Source organism: Macaca thibetana, chromosome 7, assembly GCF_024542745.1.
Source record: "Macaca thibetana thibetana isolate TM-01 chromosome 7, ASM2454274v1, whole genome shotgun sequence".
NCBI classification, from domain to species: Eukaryota; Metazoa; Chordata; class Mammalia; order Primates; family Cercopithecidae; genus Macaca; species Macaca thibetana.
The window spans coordinates 13,444,802-13,466,461 of NC_065584.1; the positions used below are offsets into that span (position 1 = coordinate 13,444,802).

The 21,660-nt window shown below is 46.3% G+C and overlaps 3 protein-coding genes across 11 annotated transcripts in view; 2 read left to right on the forward strand and 1 right to left on the reverse strand.

The window, feature by feature from the left end:
• DDX24 (DEAD-box helicase 24) overlaps positions 1-21,660 on the forward strand; it is a 463,245-nt gene that overhangs the window by 361,115 nt on the left and 80,470 nt on the right. The gene's annotated exons all lie outside the window — the stretch shown is intronic.
• On the forward strand, positions 8,218-10,115 carry IFI27L2 (interferon alpha inducible protein 27 like 2). Its single transcript, XM_050799194.1, has 4 exons — positions 8,218-8,326; positions 8,589-8,618; positions 9,227-9,388; positions 9,907-10,115. The coding sequence occupies exons 1-4, from the start codon at positions 8,320-8,322 to the stop codon at positions 10,095-10,097; spliced, it is 390 nt and encodes a 129-aa protein (XP_050655151.1). The 5' UTR covers positions 8,218-8,319; the 3' UTR covers positions 10,098-10,115.
• The window catches only part of IFI27 (interferon alpha inducible protein 27), a 420,724-nt gene continuing 420,163 nt past the window's right edge, over positions 21,100-21,660 (reverse strand). For all 9 annotated transcript variants that reach the window (XM_050799203.1, XM_050799200.1, XM_050799204.1 and 6 more), the window contains one exon: positions 21,100-21,354. In XM_050799203.1, the coding sequence (XP_050655160.1) occupies positions 21,269-21,354 (86 nt within the window). In that variant the 3' untranslated portion in view covers positions 21,100-21,268. The remainder of the gene's footprint in view (positions 21,355-21,660) is intronic.

Genomic DNA, 21,660 nt, shown 5'->3' on the forward strand with positions numbered 1-21,660 from the left:
GCAGGTTCCTGAGCTGTATTTTGCTACCTGGATGTGAGCCCCAGGCCTCAGCCCACTGCAGGCCTCCCCTCCCTCATTGGTTCCAACATTCACTGTCCTTCTTCCTCCACTTCACTCCATAGTCTTCACAGCACCTAACATGGTATGTACTTAACTGTTTGTTTAAGGTTCATCTCCCTTCCATGAGAGCAAAGATTTCATTTTTCTCACTGTTCTTTCCCTGGGTTCTTTAGCAGCATAGCATGTAGAAAATGTGAATAAATAGTTGGTGGGTGAATAAATGAAGGAGTGAATGAATGAGTAGCATTAGAAGCAGCCACCAAAAATGGATTCCTTAAGACTCTGGGTAACTTCAGGTATAATGAGGCATAAGGAGCATCTCAGGACCCAAAAGTTGGAGGCAGCCAGACCTCAGGAGGGTCTAGAAATGAGAACACAGAAAGGATTCTCTCTGTCTCTCACTCTGGCTTCTTCCTGGAAACGCGGTCCATTTCTCTTTCTCAGCAGATCAGCTTGTTTTCTTACTCAGCCCACGTGGAGGACAGAAGACGGCTGCCCCATGATTACTCTGTTCTTTCTTATAAATCCAGCTATCCAGTTAGTGCCTCGATATCTCCGTCTCTTTCCAAATGTGCCTATCATCTTTGGTCCTATCCATGTGGCCAGGAAAGGGAGGTCACGTTCACGAACGTGGTTTCCAAGGAGCCCGCCAGGCAAGAGCTGGAGAGACATCTAAACGCACTGCAAAATCTCCTCCAATGGGACATTTCCCGGTACAAACGTTTGCTCCAAGATAGGGAGCTGCCCTTTCAGCCCTTTCGGTCTGAGGTTCAGGACAAGCCTGCTCCAGTCCTGAAAACAAAGCTCCATCCCAGCCAACCCAGGCGCTGTGGGCCCATTAGCCAGCCCACTAGCAACTGAGCTTGCAGTTTGAGATATTGCCACGAGAGGGCACTCCAAAAGCAAGAAGCGCATTCTCTCAAGGTCCAGTCCTCAGAACGCAACTCAACTGCAGTGGGCCCGGCTAGGTTGGCTGCAGGAAGTCTGCAAGGCTGGCAGAGACAGAGAGAACAGGGACCCACGATCCCAGAACTCTTGGCCTGCTGCCCAGGCCTTGCCATATCTCATGAAGGATGGCACATCCCAGGCAAACCCAGTTACTGTATTTTAAGCTGGAAAGTTGGCTCAGAACCCCAGTGGAATTTTCAGAGGGATATAGGGAGACTTGACTAGAGGCCAGCCTAAGGACTACATTAAATGCAGTCAAAATGGGGAGAAACTCGAAAAGCTCTGTACCATAAACATGAATAGGGTTAGTGTTAGGAAACCAGGGGCTTTGATTTTTTTAACTTTGCATATTGATGTTTTCTGAATAGTCTAATGAACATGTATTGTGTGTATAATTCCCTTGCTAATGTACCTTTTTGGTTATTTTCAGTTAAGGGCTTTTATGAACAAAGCTGTTTTGAACATTGTGTACAAGTCTTTGTGTGGACATGTTTTCATTGCTCTTGTGTAAATGCCAAGCAGGGGAATTAATGGATAGGAATATCTTTAACTTTGTAAGAACAGCCAACCGTTTTCCAAAGTGGTAGTACCATTTTAAACTCCCAACAGGAATATGTGATTTTCTCCAAGTCCTTGCCAACACTTGGTGCAGTGAGCCTTTTAAATTTTAGCCATTCTAGAGGGTGTGAAGTGGTGCTCCATGGTGGCATCATTTTACATTTCCCAAATGACAAAAGACGTTGAGTCTTTTTTGTGTGCTTAATGTCTACTCATATATTTTGCTTTGTGAAGCATTTGTTCAAACCTTTTGCCCGTTGTTAAATTGGGTCAGTTTGTCTTTTTCATATTGTGCTATAGGTGTTCTTTATAAATCCTTTATCAAATATATGCATGGTATGAAGTAAAGGTGGAGGTTCATTGTTTTCCATTTGGATTATATAATTTCCTGTGTGTACTATAACAAATTACCATAAACTTGGTAGTTTAAAACAACAGAAATCTATTATCTCACAGTTCCAGAGACCAGAAGTCTGAAATCAGTATCACTGGACCACATTTAAGGTGTCGGCAGGATTTGTGCTGTCTCTGGAGCTCTAGAGAAGAATCTGTTTCCTGCCTCTTCTAGCATCTGGTGGCTGCCAGCAATCCCCGGCTTGTGGCTGCATCACTACAATCTCAGCCCACGTGGTCACATCATCTTCTTCTCCTCTATGTGTCAAATATTCCTCTGCTTCTTTCTTATAATGATACTTGTGATTGAATTTAGGTTCCATACAGATTATCCAGGATATCTCACAGTCTCAAGATCCTTAACTTAATAACATCTGCAAAGACTCTTTTGCATAAAAGGTAATAATATGGTTTGGCTGTGTCCCCACCCAAATCTCATCTTGAATAGTAGCTCCCATGACCCCCACACGTCACGGGAGGCACCCAGCACGAGGTAATTGAATCATGGGGGGAATGTTTTCCCATGCTATTCTCATGACAGTGAGTAAGTCTCATGAGATCTGATAGTTTTATAAAGAGCAGTTCCCCTGCACACGCTCTCTTGACTGCTGCCATGTAAGACATGCTTTTGCTCCCTCCTTCACCTTCTGCCATGACTGTGAGGCCTCCCCAGCCATATGGAACTATGAGTCCATTAAACCTCTTTTTCTTTATAAATTACCCAGTCTCAGGTATGACTTTATTTGCATGATAAGAACAGACTAATACAAGTAACATTCACAGGTTCCAGGGATTAGGACCTGATATCTTTGGGCTAATTATTTAGCCTGCCACATGGATCTTCAGTAATTCCAGGATCAACTGAAACAATTACCATCCCTACTGAATTACCTTAGTACTTTTGTTGAAACTCAGTTGACCATATATGTTTAGGTTTACTTATGGGATTTCTATTCTGTCCCACCTAGCTCTCTGCCTATCCTCACACCAACATCACACTGTCTTTATTATGTAGCTTTATACTGTCTTAAAATTAAGTACTTACTCCAGTGTTAATCTTCCAACTTTATCTTTTCATTAAAAAAAAAAAAAAAACAAAAAAAACGATATTCTATGGCCTTTGCATTTCCATATGTATTTTAGAAACATCATGTCAATTTCACACAAAAAATTAAATTAAAGCCTGCTGGAATTTCTATTGGGATTGCTTTGAATCTATAGACCAGTTTGTGATGTATTAACAACTTAATACATCTTAAAATTCAGTCTCCCAATCCATGAATGTAATTTATCTTTTTTGGGGGGATCCACTTGAATTTCTCTCAGCAATATTTTGTAGTTTCGATCTCTATGTCCTGCATGTGTTTTCATAATTTATTCCTAAATATTTCAGTTTGGATGCTATTGTGTCACGTGAAAACAGTTGGATGCTATTGATGTTTCATTTGAACTTGTGTGGCTGATATTTATAAATGCAATTGATATTTGCAATGTTGTTAAATTCACTTAGGTCTAGCAGTTGTTTGTAGATTCCTTAGTACTTTCTACATAAACAACAATGTTGTACATGAATAAAGAAAGTTTTACATCTTTCTGCTTCCAATCTAAGTTAGAATGCATTCAATACAGCAGCACTAAGCATGATATTTGTTGTTTTTTTTTAATAGAAAACTTTAGAAGGTTGAAGAAGTTCCCTTTATTCCTAAATTGCTCAGAATTTTTAATCAAAGCATGTATTGACGTGCACATACAATATTTTTTCCTTATTCTGTACATGTGGTACATTAATTGATTTTTAAATGTTGAACTCACCTTATATTAACCTCATGAGGTCATGACATAAGTCTCTTTTATATATTTGTAGATTTGATTTGCTAGTATTTTGTTCAGGATATTTGCATGTGTGTTTCCAAGGGATATTTTTCTGTAGTTCTTTTTTAATGCCTTTGTCAGGCTTTGGTATCAAGGTGACACTGATATATTTTGAATATCAATTATTTGTCAGTTATGTGTATGGTAAGTATTTTCTCCCACTATGTGGCATGACTTTTTATTCTTGTCATCGTGCCTTTTGTTGAGCAGAGATTCTTAATTTTATTGTGCTCAGATAAATAATAATGTTTTCCTTTAGGTTTAAGTGCTTTATTTGTGTTTGCTTGAGGCTTACAGTCTTTATTTGCATATTCCAGGAAGTCAGGAGAGGTCCAGTTGGCTTAGGGTGTGTTAGAAGGCAGCTAGTGTCCGGGCGCAGTGGCTCACGCCCGTAATCCCAACATTTTGGGAAGCCGAAGCGGGCGGATCACTTGAGGTTAGGAGTTTGAGACCAGCCTGGCCAACATGGTAAAACCTCGTCTCTAGTAAATATATAAAAATTAGCTGAGCATGGTGGTGCACACCTATAATCCCAGCTACTTGGGAAGCTGAGGCAGGGAATCACTTGAAGCCGGGAGGCAGAGGTTGCAGTGAGCCAAGATAGTGCCACTGCACTCCATTCTGGACAACAGAGTGAGACTCTGTCTCAAAAAAAACAAAAGGCAGCTGGTACACACTCGAATTTTGGGTTATCCTTGAAAGCAGCTTTTATAAACACTAAAGGTTATTTGGGTTTTTAGATTAATATTCAATTTACTGAAATAAACTAAAAATCTAGTAATCCTTAAGTTCTTAGCTTTAATTAAAATCCTAATATTCTATTTGTAAATCTAAGGGGACTTTTACAATTTAGTTGACCAAATTCTCCGAAATATTTTAGGTTACGTGTATATTAACATAATCTAGTTTCCTTTTGTGTGTGCATGTGTATGTGGGTGTGTGTGTGTGTACAAATATAGGAACATTGTCAATTTTCTTTTTAAACACTGCATATGTCTCTAACAAGCAAAGACTTCCCATGAACACAGATGAATTTTACAAATTTAATAAAATAGACATATAATTTTGAGTGTTGTTTTCTTAAACAATATTTGTTAACAAAATTGTTTTTAAAGTAGAATACCTTTCAACTTTATAATCATAAGATTAAGTCTCTTATGGAAGCACATCATTAAAATTGGAATTATAAGTAATCTGCCCCATACGCCAAGTTCTTATGCACACGTTAAATACTCAATATGCACAAATTAGTCCTGAAATACTCAATATGCACAAATTAGTCCTAAAACTAATGCCAAAAATGTCAATGTCATTGGTTTTGTTTATTTTGTTTTATTTTCTCCATAAGTAATTATAAACACTTGCACGTTTTTAACTAAGGCAGTAGTTTTTAGCAGGCAGTAGTTTTTTTTTTTGTTTTTGTTTGTTTTTTTTTTTTTTTTTTTTTTTTTTTTGACGGAGTCTCGCTCTGTCGCCCAGGGCAGGCAGTAGTTTTTAACTATTAATACTAAGGCAGTAGGTTAAGGCAGTAGTTTTTACAGGATGGTACTGCCCCCTAGGGGGCATTTTGGAAATCTGATGGTGTGCTTTTATTCGTCAGCAATTGGCGAGGGGATGCTTGTATTTAGCTCTTCGGTGGGGACAGGGGCCTGACAACTGAAATAGATAAGACAATCCTGCACAGCTGAAAGTTACCCTGTATAAATTTCAAAGATCTCATCATACAAGCAAAAAGCTCATAATTATTTAGGCCTAGAACTTAACCATGTTTTATGTGTTTTGGGCATAGTTTTAATATAGATTGAATTTTTAGGAATTTTGTTATCTTGTAAATCAGGGAGAAATCGTACTTTGATTTGTTCTGAATTTTACCAAGAGTTATTCACCATTTCAGAAAATCATGTCACCGGTAGCAATGTACTGCAGCCTGTATTTGCAGCTCCCTCATTCATAGTGCTTAAATGTAGATATATGTATATAAATATATAGATACGTCTCTTAGATCCTTGTTTTGAAACATCAAATATAAGAAAACAGGCATTGGCCGGGTGCAGTGGCTCACGCCTGTAATCCCAGCACTTTGGGAGGCTGAAGCGGGCGGATGATGAGGTCAGGAGTTTGAAACCAGCCTGGCCAACATGATGAAACTCCGTCTCTACTAAAAATACAAAATGGTGACGTGCTCCTGTAATCCTAGCTACTTGGGAGGCTGAGGCAGGAGAATTGCTTGAATCTAGGAGGCGGAGGTTACAGTGAGCTGAGATCCCGCCACTGCACTCCAGCCTGGGCGACAGAGCAAGACTCCATCTCAAGAAAAAAAAAAAATTAAGAATTTACCATTGAAATTGTATCATCTTAAATCCCAACTTATATGGGTGCAAACAACTCATTCTTTCATTATACCTTTTGGTGTAATAGTGCTTGAGCATGTACATATTGAAATATACACTATTTTATTACAAATAATTTTCTTTTATTTCTCTTTTTTTGGGCAATACCTTGTGTGTAACTATAATAGAGGATGTTATCTATGAATTTCATTTCAGGATAGTAGAGAGCATTACAAAGTATTTTTTAATCTTCATAAAAAATGTGTAGCCCTGGATTAACAATTCTGATACTGCTGTGCACAGTCAGATTTTAAATCAGATAATAAATTTATAAGATTGAAACAGTGAGATATTGTTGCCAGAAGAGATAGCTTTTTGGAACAGAACAGAAAATATCCAAATAGATATACTGGTATATATACCAGCTAATGAGTTTTGAATATAAAGATGAAATATCAAATCGAAGATGAAATTTAAGATGATTTAATAATGGTAGTGGAACAACTGGCTAAGACATATATGGATACATAAAACACTATATGTACCAATCTAAATTCCAGATGGATTAAAGTAAATCTTAAATAGCAAACCCCAGAAGAATCTAAAGAAAATACAAGTGACAGTGTATTGAATAGCTAGTAGAAATGGCCTTTTCTAAAGACAAAAATAATAAAGTAAAATATTGGTAAGTTTGCATAAATATTAAACACTTTTCTGTTTTAAAAAAACACCAAAAAGGCAGGAATGAAGCATAAATAAAAATTTGCAACATCTATGAGAATGGATGAAGATAATTAATATATCATTAATTCCTATATATCAGTAAGGAAAAAAATACTTCAGTAGAACAAGGATCCAAGAATATGACAAGATAACTCACAAAATAAGGAGTACATGAAGGTAATAAACTTAAAAATAGTTTAGTCTCACTAGTGGTGAAGAGCAATGTATACTAAAATTAGTCACCTATTAAATCAACAAACGGTTTTTTTGTTATTGTTTCTTAACGACAAAGCTAGTTGTCAGTGAGGAGGAGAAAAAAAATAGATCCTCCCACATACTTCTGGGAAAATGTAAACTGATGACAACATTTTTGAATGCCAACATTACAACGTAGGTATCAGGTGCTATAAAAAATGCATAGTTTCTGGCCCAGCAATTCCACCTCCAGGAATATACAGAAAATACTTGTGCCCCTTAATGTTAGCGCTTCATGCTAAAATAACTTATCAGAGCGAAAATTAGACTTTAAACCCTTAAAAGGGTGGGGGAGGGGGCTGATACGTTGAACCCACGGGGATGGAATATTTAATGACCATTAAATATCATATTGAAGTTCTGGAAAAGGCAAATGGGCGGGGATGGTTGCCAGGAGCAGGGTGGGGGTGACTCCGAAAGCGCTTGAGAGAATTTAATGGAGGAGGGGGCGGGGCATGTAAAAAAAAAGGTCTGAATCAGAGCTGTCAAAGTCGCCCAGACTCATGGAAGTGTACACTAAAAGGGTGAATTTTACTTTGTGTAAATTACATACACCTTAATAAAGTTGACTTTTTAAAAATCTTGTTGAAGAATATTAAACAGCCTGGGGAAATCTAAATGGTTGATTAACTGAAGTGAGTAATTTGCAAGGCAGAGTGTGATGGGAACTTGGCCGGTGATGGAGGGGGTGTTTACACATTCAGCGGAGACATAGGCTGGAAGGAAAACCGCCAGAATGTATTTATATTAGTGTCTCTCTGGAAGTTAAACATCGTTTATTAAATTAAATTAAACATCGTTTTTCTCCGTGCATTTTGTTTGTTTGTTATTGTTGTGTTGCTTTTGGTTTTGGTTTTGGCTTTTGCAGCTAACAGCTCTTCTGTTATTGGCGGGGTTGGAGTGGGGGCCGGTGCTACAGCAATTGGGAAGCATGGCTCACTTGCTATGTCTTCCAGGTTGTTTCCAGCTCTTTTCTCTTCGGTAGATCCGTCGTCAAGCCGGGGCTGGCGAGCCGGGAGTCCGGACCGCGCCCGGGCGAGCGGGGTGGGGCGGCGGGGCGGAGTCTGCGTCTCTCTGGGGCTGCCAGAGTGGGCGTGTCCCTATTGGGTGGAGGGGGAAGTAACACACCAACAACGCTGTCATTTCCTGGGCCGAGTTGTGACCTGGAGACGGCCTCAGCATGATGAGTGAGTCTTGCTTCCCCAGGGGGCGGGCAGGGTGGGCTTGGGGCAGGCCTCCCCTTCCCCAGCCCAGGAAGGGACATTGAATAGCTTCCTTCCCTGACTTCATCAACCAGCTGACCTACTGACTCCCTCTCCCTCCCTTCCTCCCTCCCCCTCCTTTTCTACCTCCTTTCCCTCCCCCTCCCTTTGTGCCTCTCTCTCTCCCCTTTCTCCCCTTTACCCTCTCCCTCTGCCTTCCCCTCTTCCCCTGGCTCTCCCTCTCTAGAACAGGCAGCTGCTGCTGCAGTGGGAGGAGGTAAGTTGCCCAGCTCTCCTGTCTCTAGGCCCTCACCTAGCCTGGGCCTGGGGGTGCTGGGAGACCGCAGAGATGAGGCGCAGAGCTGGCTCTCCCCACTCACCCTCCACTTCCGAAGCTGCCTGAGTTGCCTGAGTGAGCCATAGGGGCCGGGAGCAGCATCAAAATACTCCAGGGAAAAGCTCACTCCCATTCCAGCCCCAGCTTGTCCTCTAGTCCTTACGTAGAATAAGCATAGGAGGAAGATTTCGTTTGAAAGAGGGTGTGCAGGTAAACTCCACATGGCTTATTTCACTTTTATGCGTGGACACACACACACACACACACACGCACACAAACTTGAGACCCAATAAAGGATATTGACTTCTCCAGCATCACACAGCAAGTTAGAGGCAAACCAGGGCTATGCCTGGTCCTTCTATGACATCTTTGCCTCACCTGGCTCCACACTCCACCTTTTCTTCACCACGAGCCCCCTAAGCTGCCATGTCTCTATTGCTCAAGCTGACAGTCGTCCGAAACTGTCAAGGAATTCCTAAGCCGGGGGGGTGCAGGGGGGGTCCCTTCTCCTGAGCCCACCTCTGCACTCAGCTTCTCTCTCCCCACAGCCCTGGCAGTGGGGTCTGTGCCCGTGGTGCTCAGTGCCATGGGCTTCACTGGGGCAGGAATCGCCGCGTCCTCCATAGCAGCCAAGATGATGTCCGCAGCAGCCATCGCCAACGGCGGTGGGGTTTCTGCGGGGAGCCTGGTGGCTATTCTGCAGTCTGTGGGTAAGTGTCCTGGACAGGACCCCCAGAGCTGGGAGAAGATCCAGCCCTGAGGCTGAGCCTGAGGGAGGCCCTCTCCTTGCCCTGCAGTTCCATGACCCTCAGCTTCCTGGGTCTTCAGTCTCTCCCTCACTGTCCCTTCTTCTGGCTCCTTCTGAGGGAGGTTTGGGGTGGGAGTAGATAGGGTGATGGGGTGCTGGATAGGGAGAAGAGGAAAGGAACCCAGGCCAAGAGCCATGCCTGGGCTCTGACACCTGGGTGACCTGGGCAAGGTCCCCTGCCCTCTCTGGGCCTCAGTGGCCTCCCGTGTAAAGTAAGGGGCGCTGTATCTCTTAGGGTCTGTCTGTGGATGACTCTATCTCTCAGTTTCCGTGAATTCACCCCTGAGCTGTCTTTTAGCTGCCTCTAGCAGCTTCTACCCAAAGCAGATCCCTGGGATTTTTAGGACCTGGAGGAGGGATCTAGGTGGGATTTCTGGGCCATTGCCAGACCCCTGTGCTCATTCTCTGTCTCCTCCACAGGGGCAGCCGGACTCTCCACATCATCCAACATCCTCCTGGCCTCTGTTGGGTCAGTGTTGGGGGCCTACTTGGGGAAGTCACCTTCTTCTCTCCCAGCTGAACCCGAGGCTGAAGGAAATGAGGCAACAGAAAATGTACCCCAAGATGAACCTCCAAAACCTCCACTCAAGTCAGAGAAACATGAGGAATAAAGGTCACATGCAGATGCATCTCCCTGTCTTTGTTTCTTACAGCTCTGGTTGGAGTTCTGAGCTAGAGGTTTCCAGTTCTCCCCCTCTCCCAGCCTACCTTGTCATGGAGGGGCAGAGGGAGGTGGTTGGCCATGCAGAGAATCAGCTTTGGTTGGTCTCAGCCTTACAGGGATGGGCTGTATGACCCAGGGCCATTCATGGGCCTTTTCTGGGCCTCAATTTCCCCCTTATTCAATGGTGGCATTGTCACAGGCTCCTGTTGGGAGGCAGGGGTGAGGGGTGGCCAGGGCACTTCAGGAACCGCTGACGGTAGAGCCCTCTGCTCCTCTTCATTAATGGCACTAGATACCCAGAATGAGCAAGAACACCATCCTTCCCTTGCTCAACCTCACAGTCTTGTCAGAAGGCTGATAAGCCAGCCAGCAGGAAAAGACAATGTGTCAAGTGTTACACTGGGGCTCTGGGCACTTTGAGAGGAGAAGGCTGAGTCAGGTTTGGTCACCAAACTGTGTCTGGAAAATTGAAGGAGAGGCTGAGTTCGTGCATGAAGACCTGGAACTCTGACCACACCCTCACTGTGTTAGTCTATTTTGGGTAGCAGTAAGGGAATACCTGAAGCTGGGCCATTTATAAAGAAAAGAGGTCTATTGGGGCCTCAGTTCTGCAGACTGTACAAGAAGCATGGTGCCAGCATTTACTGCTGGTGAGGGCCTCAGGAAGCTTACAGTTGCAGCAGGGGAAGGAGGAACAGGTATGTCACGTGGCAAGAGAGGGAGCAAGAGAGATGCCAGGCTCTTTTAAGTAGCCAGCTGTCTTGTGAACGAATAGAGTGAAAACACTCGTTACTGTGGGGAGGGCACTGAGTCATTCATGAGGGATCCACCCCCGTGACCGAAACACCTGCCACTAGGCCCCACTTCCAACACTGGGGAATCACATTTTAACATGAGATTGGGAGGGTACAAACATCCAAACTCTATCAGTCCCTAAAGACTCCAGTCTTTGTTCATGTGATGGATACCACAGTGGATGGGAGGGGTCCACACAGATCCCCAGGAGACTATGATGTCAGGAGAAACTGGGCACTTAACCCAAACAAAAGTGACACAGAGCATTATGTTCAGTGCAGTGATGGACCCCAGCCACGAGCAGGGAGCACAGAGGAGGCAGGGATCTGTTCTCATACCTGGGGAGGCTTCCTGGAAGAGGAGGCAAAAGGCTTGGGCCTTGAAAGGCGAATGGAAGTCTGACAGAGGAGGAGGGAGGCAAAGGGAAAGGTGTCCCAGGAGGAAGTAAGTCCCAGCTGCTCAGTGAGAGAACTGGAGAGGGATGTGTAATTGGGGGTGTCCATGGCAGCGTGGGTGGAAGGCAATACCTCCGAGAAGCCAGCGAGAGGAGGGGGACCTTTGGGTAGCCCTGGAGAGCCTCAGAGGCAGTAGGGAACTCCCAAGCATGGAGGCTTCACAAGGAGGCAGGTCTGGTCTGGATGACATGCAGCTGTCCTTCTGCCACCATACATTTTCTATGCTGAGGCACATGCGTGTCTGCTGCTCCTGAAACTCCCCTGTATTTTGTGGGACAGGGACCTAGGCTGTGAGCCCCCCAGAGGACAAAGGCAGCCCAGGCCCCACAAGGGGAGCATCCTGGTCCCCATCTTCCTCCCAAGGACTGCCTGCACTGCTGAACCCAGCAAAGAGAGGCCAAGTGTCCAGGAACAAAAGCTGGGGCCTTTTCCCCAAGGGCTCAGGTATGAAGGGGTGACTGAGAAGGCTGCCTCTCCTCCCCTCCAAGGGATCAGCATCCACTACCCAGAGAACAGAGCAAAAGGGGCGTCTGTCTGCTTCTGTCTCATCTGGAGGTCTCAGCATCTTGCTCCTTCCTGCCATTTTCCTGGCCCCTCAGAAGCTGTCACTGCTGAGGGCTCCTGCTCATGACCCATGAGACAGCTCCAGCCTCCCCCTCTGGAGACCCAGATATGGCAGGGACGGAACTGTTTCCCTTCATTCTCCTAACCTTTGGCTCCCACTACCATTAGGCCAGGCTCTGTGATGAATGTCATCAGGTGAGAATAACAGAGGCCTCCTTAGATGGGATGGTCAAAGAAGGCCTCTCTGAAACAGAGACGCCTTGCATAAGACCTTAAGGACAAGAGAGAATTTCTTAGCTTCAGCCTTTGGAAAACTGAAAAATAATAAATAATTTAAAAATAAAATAAAACAATTTTTTTTAAAACAAAGAGAAATAACATCGGATGGGAGATGACTACATTTATAAGTAAGTTAGACTTTTTTTGGATTCCCTTGTTCCCCAAGGAGGAAGTTCGTGGTTATTCGCAGCTCCTACCCTGGTGACAGGCATTCTTGGGTGTCCCCTGATGCTCCATTCACTGTCAGGGCGAAGTCTCACTTCCTGCCAGAGAAGCCTCATTCTCTGGAGGTGTTTTAAAGAATGAGGTATAAGTAGAAATACAAGTTCTAAAATTTCTGCCCACACTCTAACAGATGGTCTTAAGGCAGCCTTCTGGGTGCACACAAGGCATCTTATAGACCACTTGGCAACCTATCAAGAAGGAAGAGCTGGCCAGGTACAGTGACTCATACCTGTAATCCCAGAACTTTCGGAGGCCAAGGAGGGCGGATCACTTAAGTCCAGGAGTTCCAGCCTGGGCAACATGGCAAAATTCCGTCCATACAAAATATACAGAACTTAGCCAGGTGTATTGGCACATGCCTGGATCCCAACTACTTAGGAGGCTTAGATGGGAGGATCTCTTGAGCCAGGGAGGTGGAGGTTGCCATGAGTCAAGATTGCGCCACTGCACTCCAGCTTGGGCAACAGAGCAAGACCCTTTCTCAAAAAAAAAAAAAAAAAGGCCAGTCTACAAAATCATTACTTTCCTTGAACCCCTAGGACAGCTGAGGTTGCAGGGGCACCAAATGGCCTGAACTCTCAGGACAGTAAGGTGCTTCCAAGGAGAGACAGGACTCTGCATCACTGAGCCCCCTGGGGTCCACTGTGCAAGCGAGTAAGGAATCAGCTAAAAGTCTTAAGTGATTGCTAAAGGCCAACTAAGACTCAAGTGAGTGCATAGAACCTTCGGAAGCCGCATACACAGCATGGGTCCCACCAACCTGCAGACCCTTTTCCCTGCGGGCTGGGTCCCTGCAGGGTCCTGGAGAAATCTTCCCTGGGAGGGGTAAGACTGGAGGAAGGGAGCAGGAAAGGCATCAAATACCCCCACCTTCCTTCTCTTCTAGAGGAAGGGCACAAAAACCTTAAGCCGTGGGGGAAAGACAGCCAACCCTGTAGCGTCCAAGGCTCATGCAAAGGCAATTGCAGAAGGAGAAGAAATAGTAAAACCCTCCGCCCTTGGGGAATAGCAAGAAACCATCCTGAGCCCAGACCTGGAGACCTGCTACCCTTAGGAGAGGGGCAGGGATCTTGAGAAAATGCCACCCCTAAGCCCCAAATACACAGGGCCTGCCTAGACTGAGGCTGGCTGAGGAACATAGAGAATCCCACTTCTCCCATCCAACCAGGCCAGCAAGTAACAAGCAAACAGATGTCTACCACTGGGGATGGGGCAGAGACCATATCCAAGGCTCAGGCACAATGCAGAAGCTTAAAGACACTGAGCAAACTCCTCTGCAAGCCAACCTCCACCCTAAGCACGGGATAACACTGATCTGAAGCCAGTGGCACACTCACAGCAACCACAGTGTCTTAGTCTGTTCGTGCTGCTGTAACAGAAAACCACAGACTGGTTAATTTATAACTAATAGAAATGTATTGGCTCACAGTTCTGGAAGCTGGGGTGTCCAATATCAAGTTACCAGTATGTTTGAGAGCCTTCTTGCTTCATCATCACATGATGGAAAGTGGGAAGATGAGAAAGAGAGGGCCAAACTCACCCTTTTATAATGGCATTAATCTCACCCATGTGGGTGGAGCCCTTGTGGCTTACCTCTTGAAGGTCCTCTTTCTTAATACTGTTACAATGGCAATTACATTTCAGCATGAGTTGGAACAAACATTCAAACCATAGCATAGGGCAACTACAAAACCCAAGTCCAGCTGGACTCCTGCTTGGATTGACTCAACCCCCAGGGAAAGGCCTAGCCAGAAAAAAGACATACACATTTCCCAGCATGAATATCATTTGTCCTGTCTGTACTGTTGCGCCTACCCCCTACACTCTCTCTGCCAGTCCCTGCCTACTACTCCCTACATCCAGCACCTTTGACCCTCCCTCCCAGGGTCGCGCCCATGAGGCCCATAAGACAGGCTGAAAGTGTCCACGCACTGATCCAGAATAGACCTCAGCCAATGATGGATGGGAGTCAGGAGATTAACACCCTACAAGTGGGACAACTCTTGCCTTTTCCACATTGTCTCCAGTGGTCCCCAGTGGGATTGAGCCTCAATGGCCCACATTGCAAAGTCACTCATTAATCGACCCTTTCTGGGCTGCCTTCCCTTCCATTGCTCACCTCCCCATTCCTCTGTTGGTGTTTCCTGGGATCACCTCCCAAATAAGCCACTTGCACTCAAATCCTTGTGTATTAGTCTGTTCTCATGCTGCTAATAAAGACATACCCAAGACTGAGTAATTTATAAAGAAAAAGGGGCTTAATGGACGCACAGTTGCACATGACTGGGGAGGCCTCACAATCATGGCAGAAGGCTAAGGAGGAGCAAAGGCACATCTTGCATGGCAGCAGGCATGAGAGCGTGTGCAGGGGAACTGCCTTTTATAAAACCATCCGATCTAGTGAGACTTATTCACTATCATGAGAACAGCACAGCACAGCCCCCGTGATTCAGTTACCTCCCACTGAGTCCCTCCTACAACACATGGGGATTATGGGAGCTACAATTCAAGATGAGATTTGGGTGGGGACACAGCCAAAACATAACATCTCGTCTTGGGGTCTCAGCCTAAGGCTGCTTCCCACTCTCTTCTCTGTCCCCACTCAGGAGCCCATAGGCCTGAGCCTAAGATAGCCACAGCACTCTATCGTGTTGCTCTTGAGATCTGGCTGTGTTCAGGTCTTATCCATCTCCTTCCCTTGGGATAAAGCTCAGACAGGTGGCTTCGCCATCTCTGTGCAATGATCCACCTGCTCAGCACCCCAGGTAGCCCCTGACCTGTCAGAATCTTAGAAAAGGGTACAGGTCAGCTTTGGGGCTGGTCCCCAGCTGGGCTACCCTGGGCAGTGCCATGTGCCAAGGCATGGGGCAGTGGGGTAAATCACTCAAACCAGTGATTGATCCCTAGGTCTTTGCAATTTGTCAAGGGAAATCTTGGCTCAATTCTCAGTTATCTTTTCCACTAGTAAATCCCTGTTACCAAAGACACTCAAAAGAGTTTGGCTGAGGCTGGTCCCAAAATGGTTAAAATTATTGAACTACTCTGCCCCTACTCCCACCCCAGACCTCTTCATCAATCTGAAATTGTTTGAGTCATTGTAAAAGTAAATTTACCTCCCTGAGTGCAGGCTGGTTGCTCAAGGAGGCAGCTGGAGAGAGCTAGTGGGCAGGCAACCAGATTCAGGCTGCAGATCTACTGGAAATAACCTGCAAAGTTTACCATTTTCAGCCATGGAAAGATGCCCATCTTTAATAGCAGCAGGAATTGGGTACTCTGGATCAACTTCTTACAAGTTCTTCTAACAACGTCTATAAAATAAGACCACTAGTGTCACCCTTCTTGGAATGGCGTGAGGATTTTATGTAATGAGACCTGGGCAGTGACTTGACCACAGTGTGTGTATATAGGTGTTATTTGTTTTGATCTTCTTGTTGATCTTCTTGTTTCAGCACTTTTAGGACTGCCCTGTGGCTATTTAGGGTGTCCCACAGGTGACCCAGAGGTGGTATGGGGACTCAGGAGAACAGAGGGCAGAGTGGCAGGACATAGAAGCTCTTTTCCTCCCTTCCCCAGTCCAGGTGCTTTGGAAGTCACAGCACTCCAGTCACCTCCCACTTGGGCTCATTGCAGTCCTCGCAGCTCATAACTCCTTTCTGTGCCCACTGTTTTCCACAAACTCAGAGCAGCCACTCCAGTCCCCCTTGGGTCTCTTGAGTCTCCTGGTGGGTGGGGAAGCCAGTGTTGAAGGTTCACAGCTGTCAGAGGGTGAGTGCTCCTGGATGGGCTGCAGTTGGGGGTGATAGGAGGGAGAGGATCAGAGACATGAGGGGCTCACACCTGCTTCCCCGTCATATCTGAGCCTTTGTAGATATCCAATGACAGGCTTGGCCACAGGGGCTGTTCTCATCAACCCGGGGACTGTACTGTGATCTGACCCAGACTTTCAATGGCCAGCTTCTTCCCAGAGTGTCAGAACGTGAGCATTTCTTTTCCTGGGCTGGTAAAATGCCTGGGAAGAATCTCCCCCTAAACCCACACACACATTTTTTTGCATTTTTTCCCTCCCTTTCATTTGGCCTCTCATTCTCTCACTCTCTCCGGAGAGTGGCTATAAACTCTAGCCCTGTGCTGACGGGGCTCTAGAAATTTGGTCTTGGATGTTTACAATGTAAAAGCACAGGAAACTTCTTTATTCTTTATCCTGGAGGACAGCCTAAGGCCTAAATGTCCAACCCATGACCAGGTAGTCTCATCACAGGAAACTTGTTTATACTGGCACATGCTCTTGTGGCTCTTTCTGACCTGTGTCCAGTTTATTTCTACCAAGATAGTCACACTCTAGGAGAGGAGTCAGGTTTATGTGTATTGGTCAGATAAGACTCAGAGGAGACAACTCAACAAAATACATGACATAACAGAAACAATGTGTTGCTTACAGGTCCCAGAGAGAAGAGGGCAGTGTGCCACCCAGGGCCAATGGGAACAGGGCACCCTCCAGGACACATGTGCTCAAACAGCAAGTGAGAGCAAGAGAGAGGGGGTGAGGGACATGTGGGCTTTTATTCGGGTCCAGGGCATTACCCAAGCAGGTTTCCCTTGGGTGTTCTAATTGGTGGGTTTAGAGCATGTGGGCATGACTTCTGTGGAGTCACACTGTGACTGAGAGGTGAGTCAAGTACGTTGTATCTAGGTGTCCCACAAGGAGGTGGTCACCAAAAGGCAGTTTATAAGGCAGATATAAGGATCGACCATCTTGAGAGACTGGAAGACAGCAAAGAATTGGAAACTGTGTCAAGGGTGACCAAACCCTACTTCTGGTATGAGAAAGTCCAAGTTAGATTCAGAATGGAGGCCAAGGCAACATAAAAGTGTAAGAATTCACTGCACTGCCATCCTGAATGTCATAGCCTGCCTGCTAGTGTTCTAGGTGTCCACTGATAAAGAAGATTGAGAGACTTAACACTTAGTACGGAAACTTTCATTTTTAGTGTGAAGCTCCTGCTCTTAGTCATGTTGGTGCCCCCTAGTCCAGAGACTCAGCCTCTCCAGGGATAACTCTCCAGTGATCTATTGGAGGGGGACTCCTGGGGTTTTCCTGCTTCTTAAGCAGACTTTCAGCCAGCCCTCCTGCTGTCCGTCTACCTTCATGCCCACCTCCAAAGCCCATGCTGCTCCAGTGGCTGAGCCTTCCGGGTCCTGCAGGGCAAAGCTGACTCTTTCTGCTCTCTCTACTGACAACTTAATATCCAGCTTTCCTGGGGCTGCTAGGTGGAACCACTTGTCCATGTCATTTCTGGCTGTGGGCCTTTATGGGGGTCCAGGGCATTACCCAAGCAGGTTTCCCTTGGGGGGCTCAGGTTCTCATTGGTGGGTTTAGAGAAAGAAGGAGTGACTTCTGTGGAGTCATCTTCTTTTTTCTTCTCTTTGTCCTTATGGGCTTATGCTTTTCTTTAATCCGTAACTGTTATTTTAGTGGTGTTTTGAGATGGAACAGAGATGAAGCAACTCTCTTTATTGGGTTAATTCTTCTATTGCTTGCAATCAAAAGATTTCCTACTGTGTTCAATAGAAAGTACATTCATTTGCAGTAAGAGACCGTCTTGGCTTACACAAGAGAAGTTTCTTTCTCTTTCATCTAGAAGTATCAGCCAGGGTGGTGGCTCTGCTCTGGGAGACCCAGGCTCCTGCAGTCTTGTTGCTCTGCCTTCTGTAAGGTGTTGTTCTCAACTATAGGTGTAAGATGCTCACTCTCCTGCCTGCAGCAGAGCCAATGGGAAAGGACAAAGGCGCAAAGATGGGCCCGTCTAATCCCTTTAACTGCATACCCAGATGAGTGCATCTAACTGCAAGAGGGTTTGGGAATGCAGTTCTTCCCTGGGGATTGTGCACCTAGCTAAAGCCAGGGCTCTCTTCCTATCATCTAGAAGGAAAGAGCAGGCATTGGGTGACTACTGGCAGCCTCTGCCTGTCTGGTGAAGACACCAGTCTCAACAGGGACCTATTCTAGATCCCTGCAATGAGAATTCTCTGCATCCCTGTTCAGCCTGCTGAGCCACTCTGTGCCACAGCACAGTTAGCTGTGGATGTGCCTGACTTCCCTAACACTGCAGGCCTGAGGACAGGCAGATTCTTCTGGAATCCCATAGGAGTAGAACCTGGTGTCCCAGGGGCCATCTGGGGCCAGGAGTGTCAGGAATCCTGGAGTGCCAGAGTCAGTTCAGCCAGCTCCTGAGTGAACAAGCCTCAGCCCAGTGAAGGGAGACAGGTATTCAGGCTGTATACATTTTCTACTACTGTGTAACAAATTACCACAAACTCAGTTGACTTTCAATGACACCCATTACTATCTTATAGTTCTGGAGGTCAGAAGTTCTGAGTTCTCTGCTTATGGCCCCACAAGGCAGAAATGAAAGGTTTCAACCAGCCTGGGCTCTCATCTGGAGGCTCTAGTAAGAATTGGCTTCCAAGCTCCTTCAGATTATCCACAGAATTCAGTTATTTGCCATTGTAGGACTAGGGTCCCCATTTTCTTGCAGGCTGGCAGCTGGAGACAGCTTTTAGCACTTCATAGCCACCTGCATTCCCTGGCTCATGGCATCCCTATCCACAAAGCCAGAAACAGATATCAAATCCCCTGCATGCTTCAAATCTCTAACTTCCTTTACTGCTGTGAGCAGAGCAAACTCTCTGCTTTCAAAGGGTTCATGTAATTGGATCAGAGTCACCTGTATAATTTCTTTTCTTTCTTTCTTTCTTTTTTTTTTTTTTTTTTAAAGACAGGGTTGCACTCTGTTTTCCCAGGCTGGAGTGCAGTGGCGCAATCATGGCTCACTGCAGCCTCAACCTCCTGGGCTCAAGTGATCCTCCCACGTCTGCCTCCTGAGTAGTTGGGACAACAGATATGCACCGCCATGCCTGGCTAAATTTTTGTGTTTGTAGAGATGGAGTTTCATCGTGTTGCCCAGGCTGGTCTCAAACTCCTGGGTTCAAGGAATCCCTCTGGTCTCCCAAAGTGCTGAGATTGCAGGCATGAGCCACCTTGCCTGGCCAATAATATCCTTTTTGCCATTAATGTAACAAAATCACAGGAGTGATAGCTCAACATGCTCAGAAGCTCCACCAACACCCAGAGAGGAGGGGATGATACCAGGGAGGTTACTGGGCACCATTCTCAGAATTCTGCCTGCTACAAAGGTCGAAGCTGAGGGTTTAGAGATAAAGAACCAGGTGAGAGCCACAGAACCAAGGTGGGGGTGAGGGACTCGCTGCCAGAATGGAAACAGATCCTCTGGGAACCGGGAGGCCTCATCTTCATGAGGGGGACGAGGGAGGAGGTCATATTCTATGCACCTAGAATAATGGGTGCTCCAGGGTGACCTGCCTTGCAGGACTGTTTACTAGGCTTCAGCTGGGATGCAGGCTCATCCATCCTCCCAGACCCAGGTCAGACTCAAGTGCTTTCCTTTCGAAAGGGCTTGGATTTCTAGTTAACGCAGGGGGTTTTACCTTTCATTCCAATGAGGGTCTTCCGCTGTCCTAATGAGTGCCCTGACATTGAGGGTATTATTTGGGGAATGTGCACCTTTTGTGGGGAGAAGTTTCACAGCTTCTTTCAGATTACCCAAGGCATCAAAGAAAGGGGAAGGAATCACATATTGAAAGAATACCCTGAGAAGCTTAATTTCCATGGCTGGGTACAAACCATGCTTCACTGACCCAATTAAGAGACGTGGATGAGTTGTTCAAGTTTTTGAAATGTCTGTAGACTAGACTCTCAGTTTTGCTTCTCTTTGCTTCTCTGCTTTCAAAGGGCTCATGTAATTGGATCAGAGCCACCCAGATAATTTCCTTTTTTCTTTTTTCTTTTTCTTTTTTTTAACTTTTTGAGACAGGGACTCACTCTGTTTGCAGTGATCACAGACGCTGCAGCCAAACACAAACCTGAGCCACACGTACTGAGCCACACACAAAGGCTGGCTGGGATCTTGAAGGTCATTTAGTTCAACTCCTCATTTAGAGAGGGACAAACAGGTTCAGAGAGAAGGTCACCTGCCCAGGGTTATACGGAGTCGTAGCAGGGGAGGGGACAGCTTGTCTTCAAATTTAGATTCATTTCGGTTCATCACATCCCGAGATTTTGTGATGACAGCGTGGGGAAAGAGAATTGAGCCTAACGTGACCCCTCCCCAGGGCGGAGCGTGCAGGATTGTGGCGTCCCCGGTCACTGCCGTGTTGAAAACCCTTTAGTGCCTCTCCGAAGTCCTCAGGACAAAATCCACACTCCCCTTCCTCAACATGCCTCTGGCCCTCAGAGCCATGGGCTGGCCTCTGGCATAGCACTTATCAGAGGTTAGTGCCCATGGCCATCTGCCTGTGGGTCCATCCCTTCAGCAGACGTGAGTGTCGCTGGCTGTGGGGATTGAGGGGACCGAGGGGACTGAGCTGCGTCCCCTCTGTTCCCTGGGGCCCAGCCCAGTGCCTGGACCACAGCATGTGCTCATAGAGGGTGTGGAAAGAAGCAGCAAAACAACATAGGAACGCATTTCCTGATACTCCTGAGCCTAGCATGCCCCTCCCCACCCCAGGTATGCTGGGCCTGCCCCACAGCCAGCGAGAAAAAAAGGTTCTGGGAAGAGTTGCAACAATTCATCTTTATTTCTTATTTTCCTCTGGGCGTGCGGAATCTGGTATATTTCACCCCAGGTATATTTGGGATAGTTGGCTCTTCGCTGGGTCAGGATGGCTGGGTGCCTTCTCCCCCTGGCACGGTTCTCTTCTCTGCAGGGCGAGGGGCAGGGAGCTAGTAGAACCTCGCAATGCCAGCCGCAATGGCAGACCCAATGGAGCCCAGGATGAATCTGGTCAATCCGGAGAGTCCAGTTGCTCCTGGGAAGAAACAGGGTGAACAGTGTGGGACATGCCTGTCCGGGAAGCTCTGTGGGCAGGACTGTGGGGTCAGAGACTCCAGTGACCCTCAGAAGCGGCTGAGGCTTCGAGACCCCACCCAGTTCCCCTCTCTGTTTCCCAGTACCCTGGGGGTTTTTGTTTGGGGAGAGGCTGCTGCAGGCATGAACTCCCATGGTAAACTCCAGAGCTGGAAGCAGCTTCACTCTTCAGTGAAGGAGGCTGTGCCCCAGAGGGGAGGAGATGCCCCAGGTAACCCAGCAAATCTGCTTCAGGCTGAGTCTTCCT

Coding starts and splice junctions, on each gene's coding strand:
- IFI27L2 (XM_050799194.1), top strand. Junction 8,619..9,226: donor TGCTGCTGCAGTGGGAGGAG/GTAAGTTGCCCA, acceptor CTCTCCCCACAG/CCCTGGCAGTGGGGTCTGTG. Junction 9,389..9,906: donor GGCTATTCTGCAGTCTGTGG/GTAAGTGTCCTG, acceptor TCTCCTCCACAG/GGGCAGCCGGACTCTCCACA.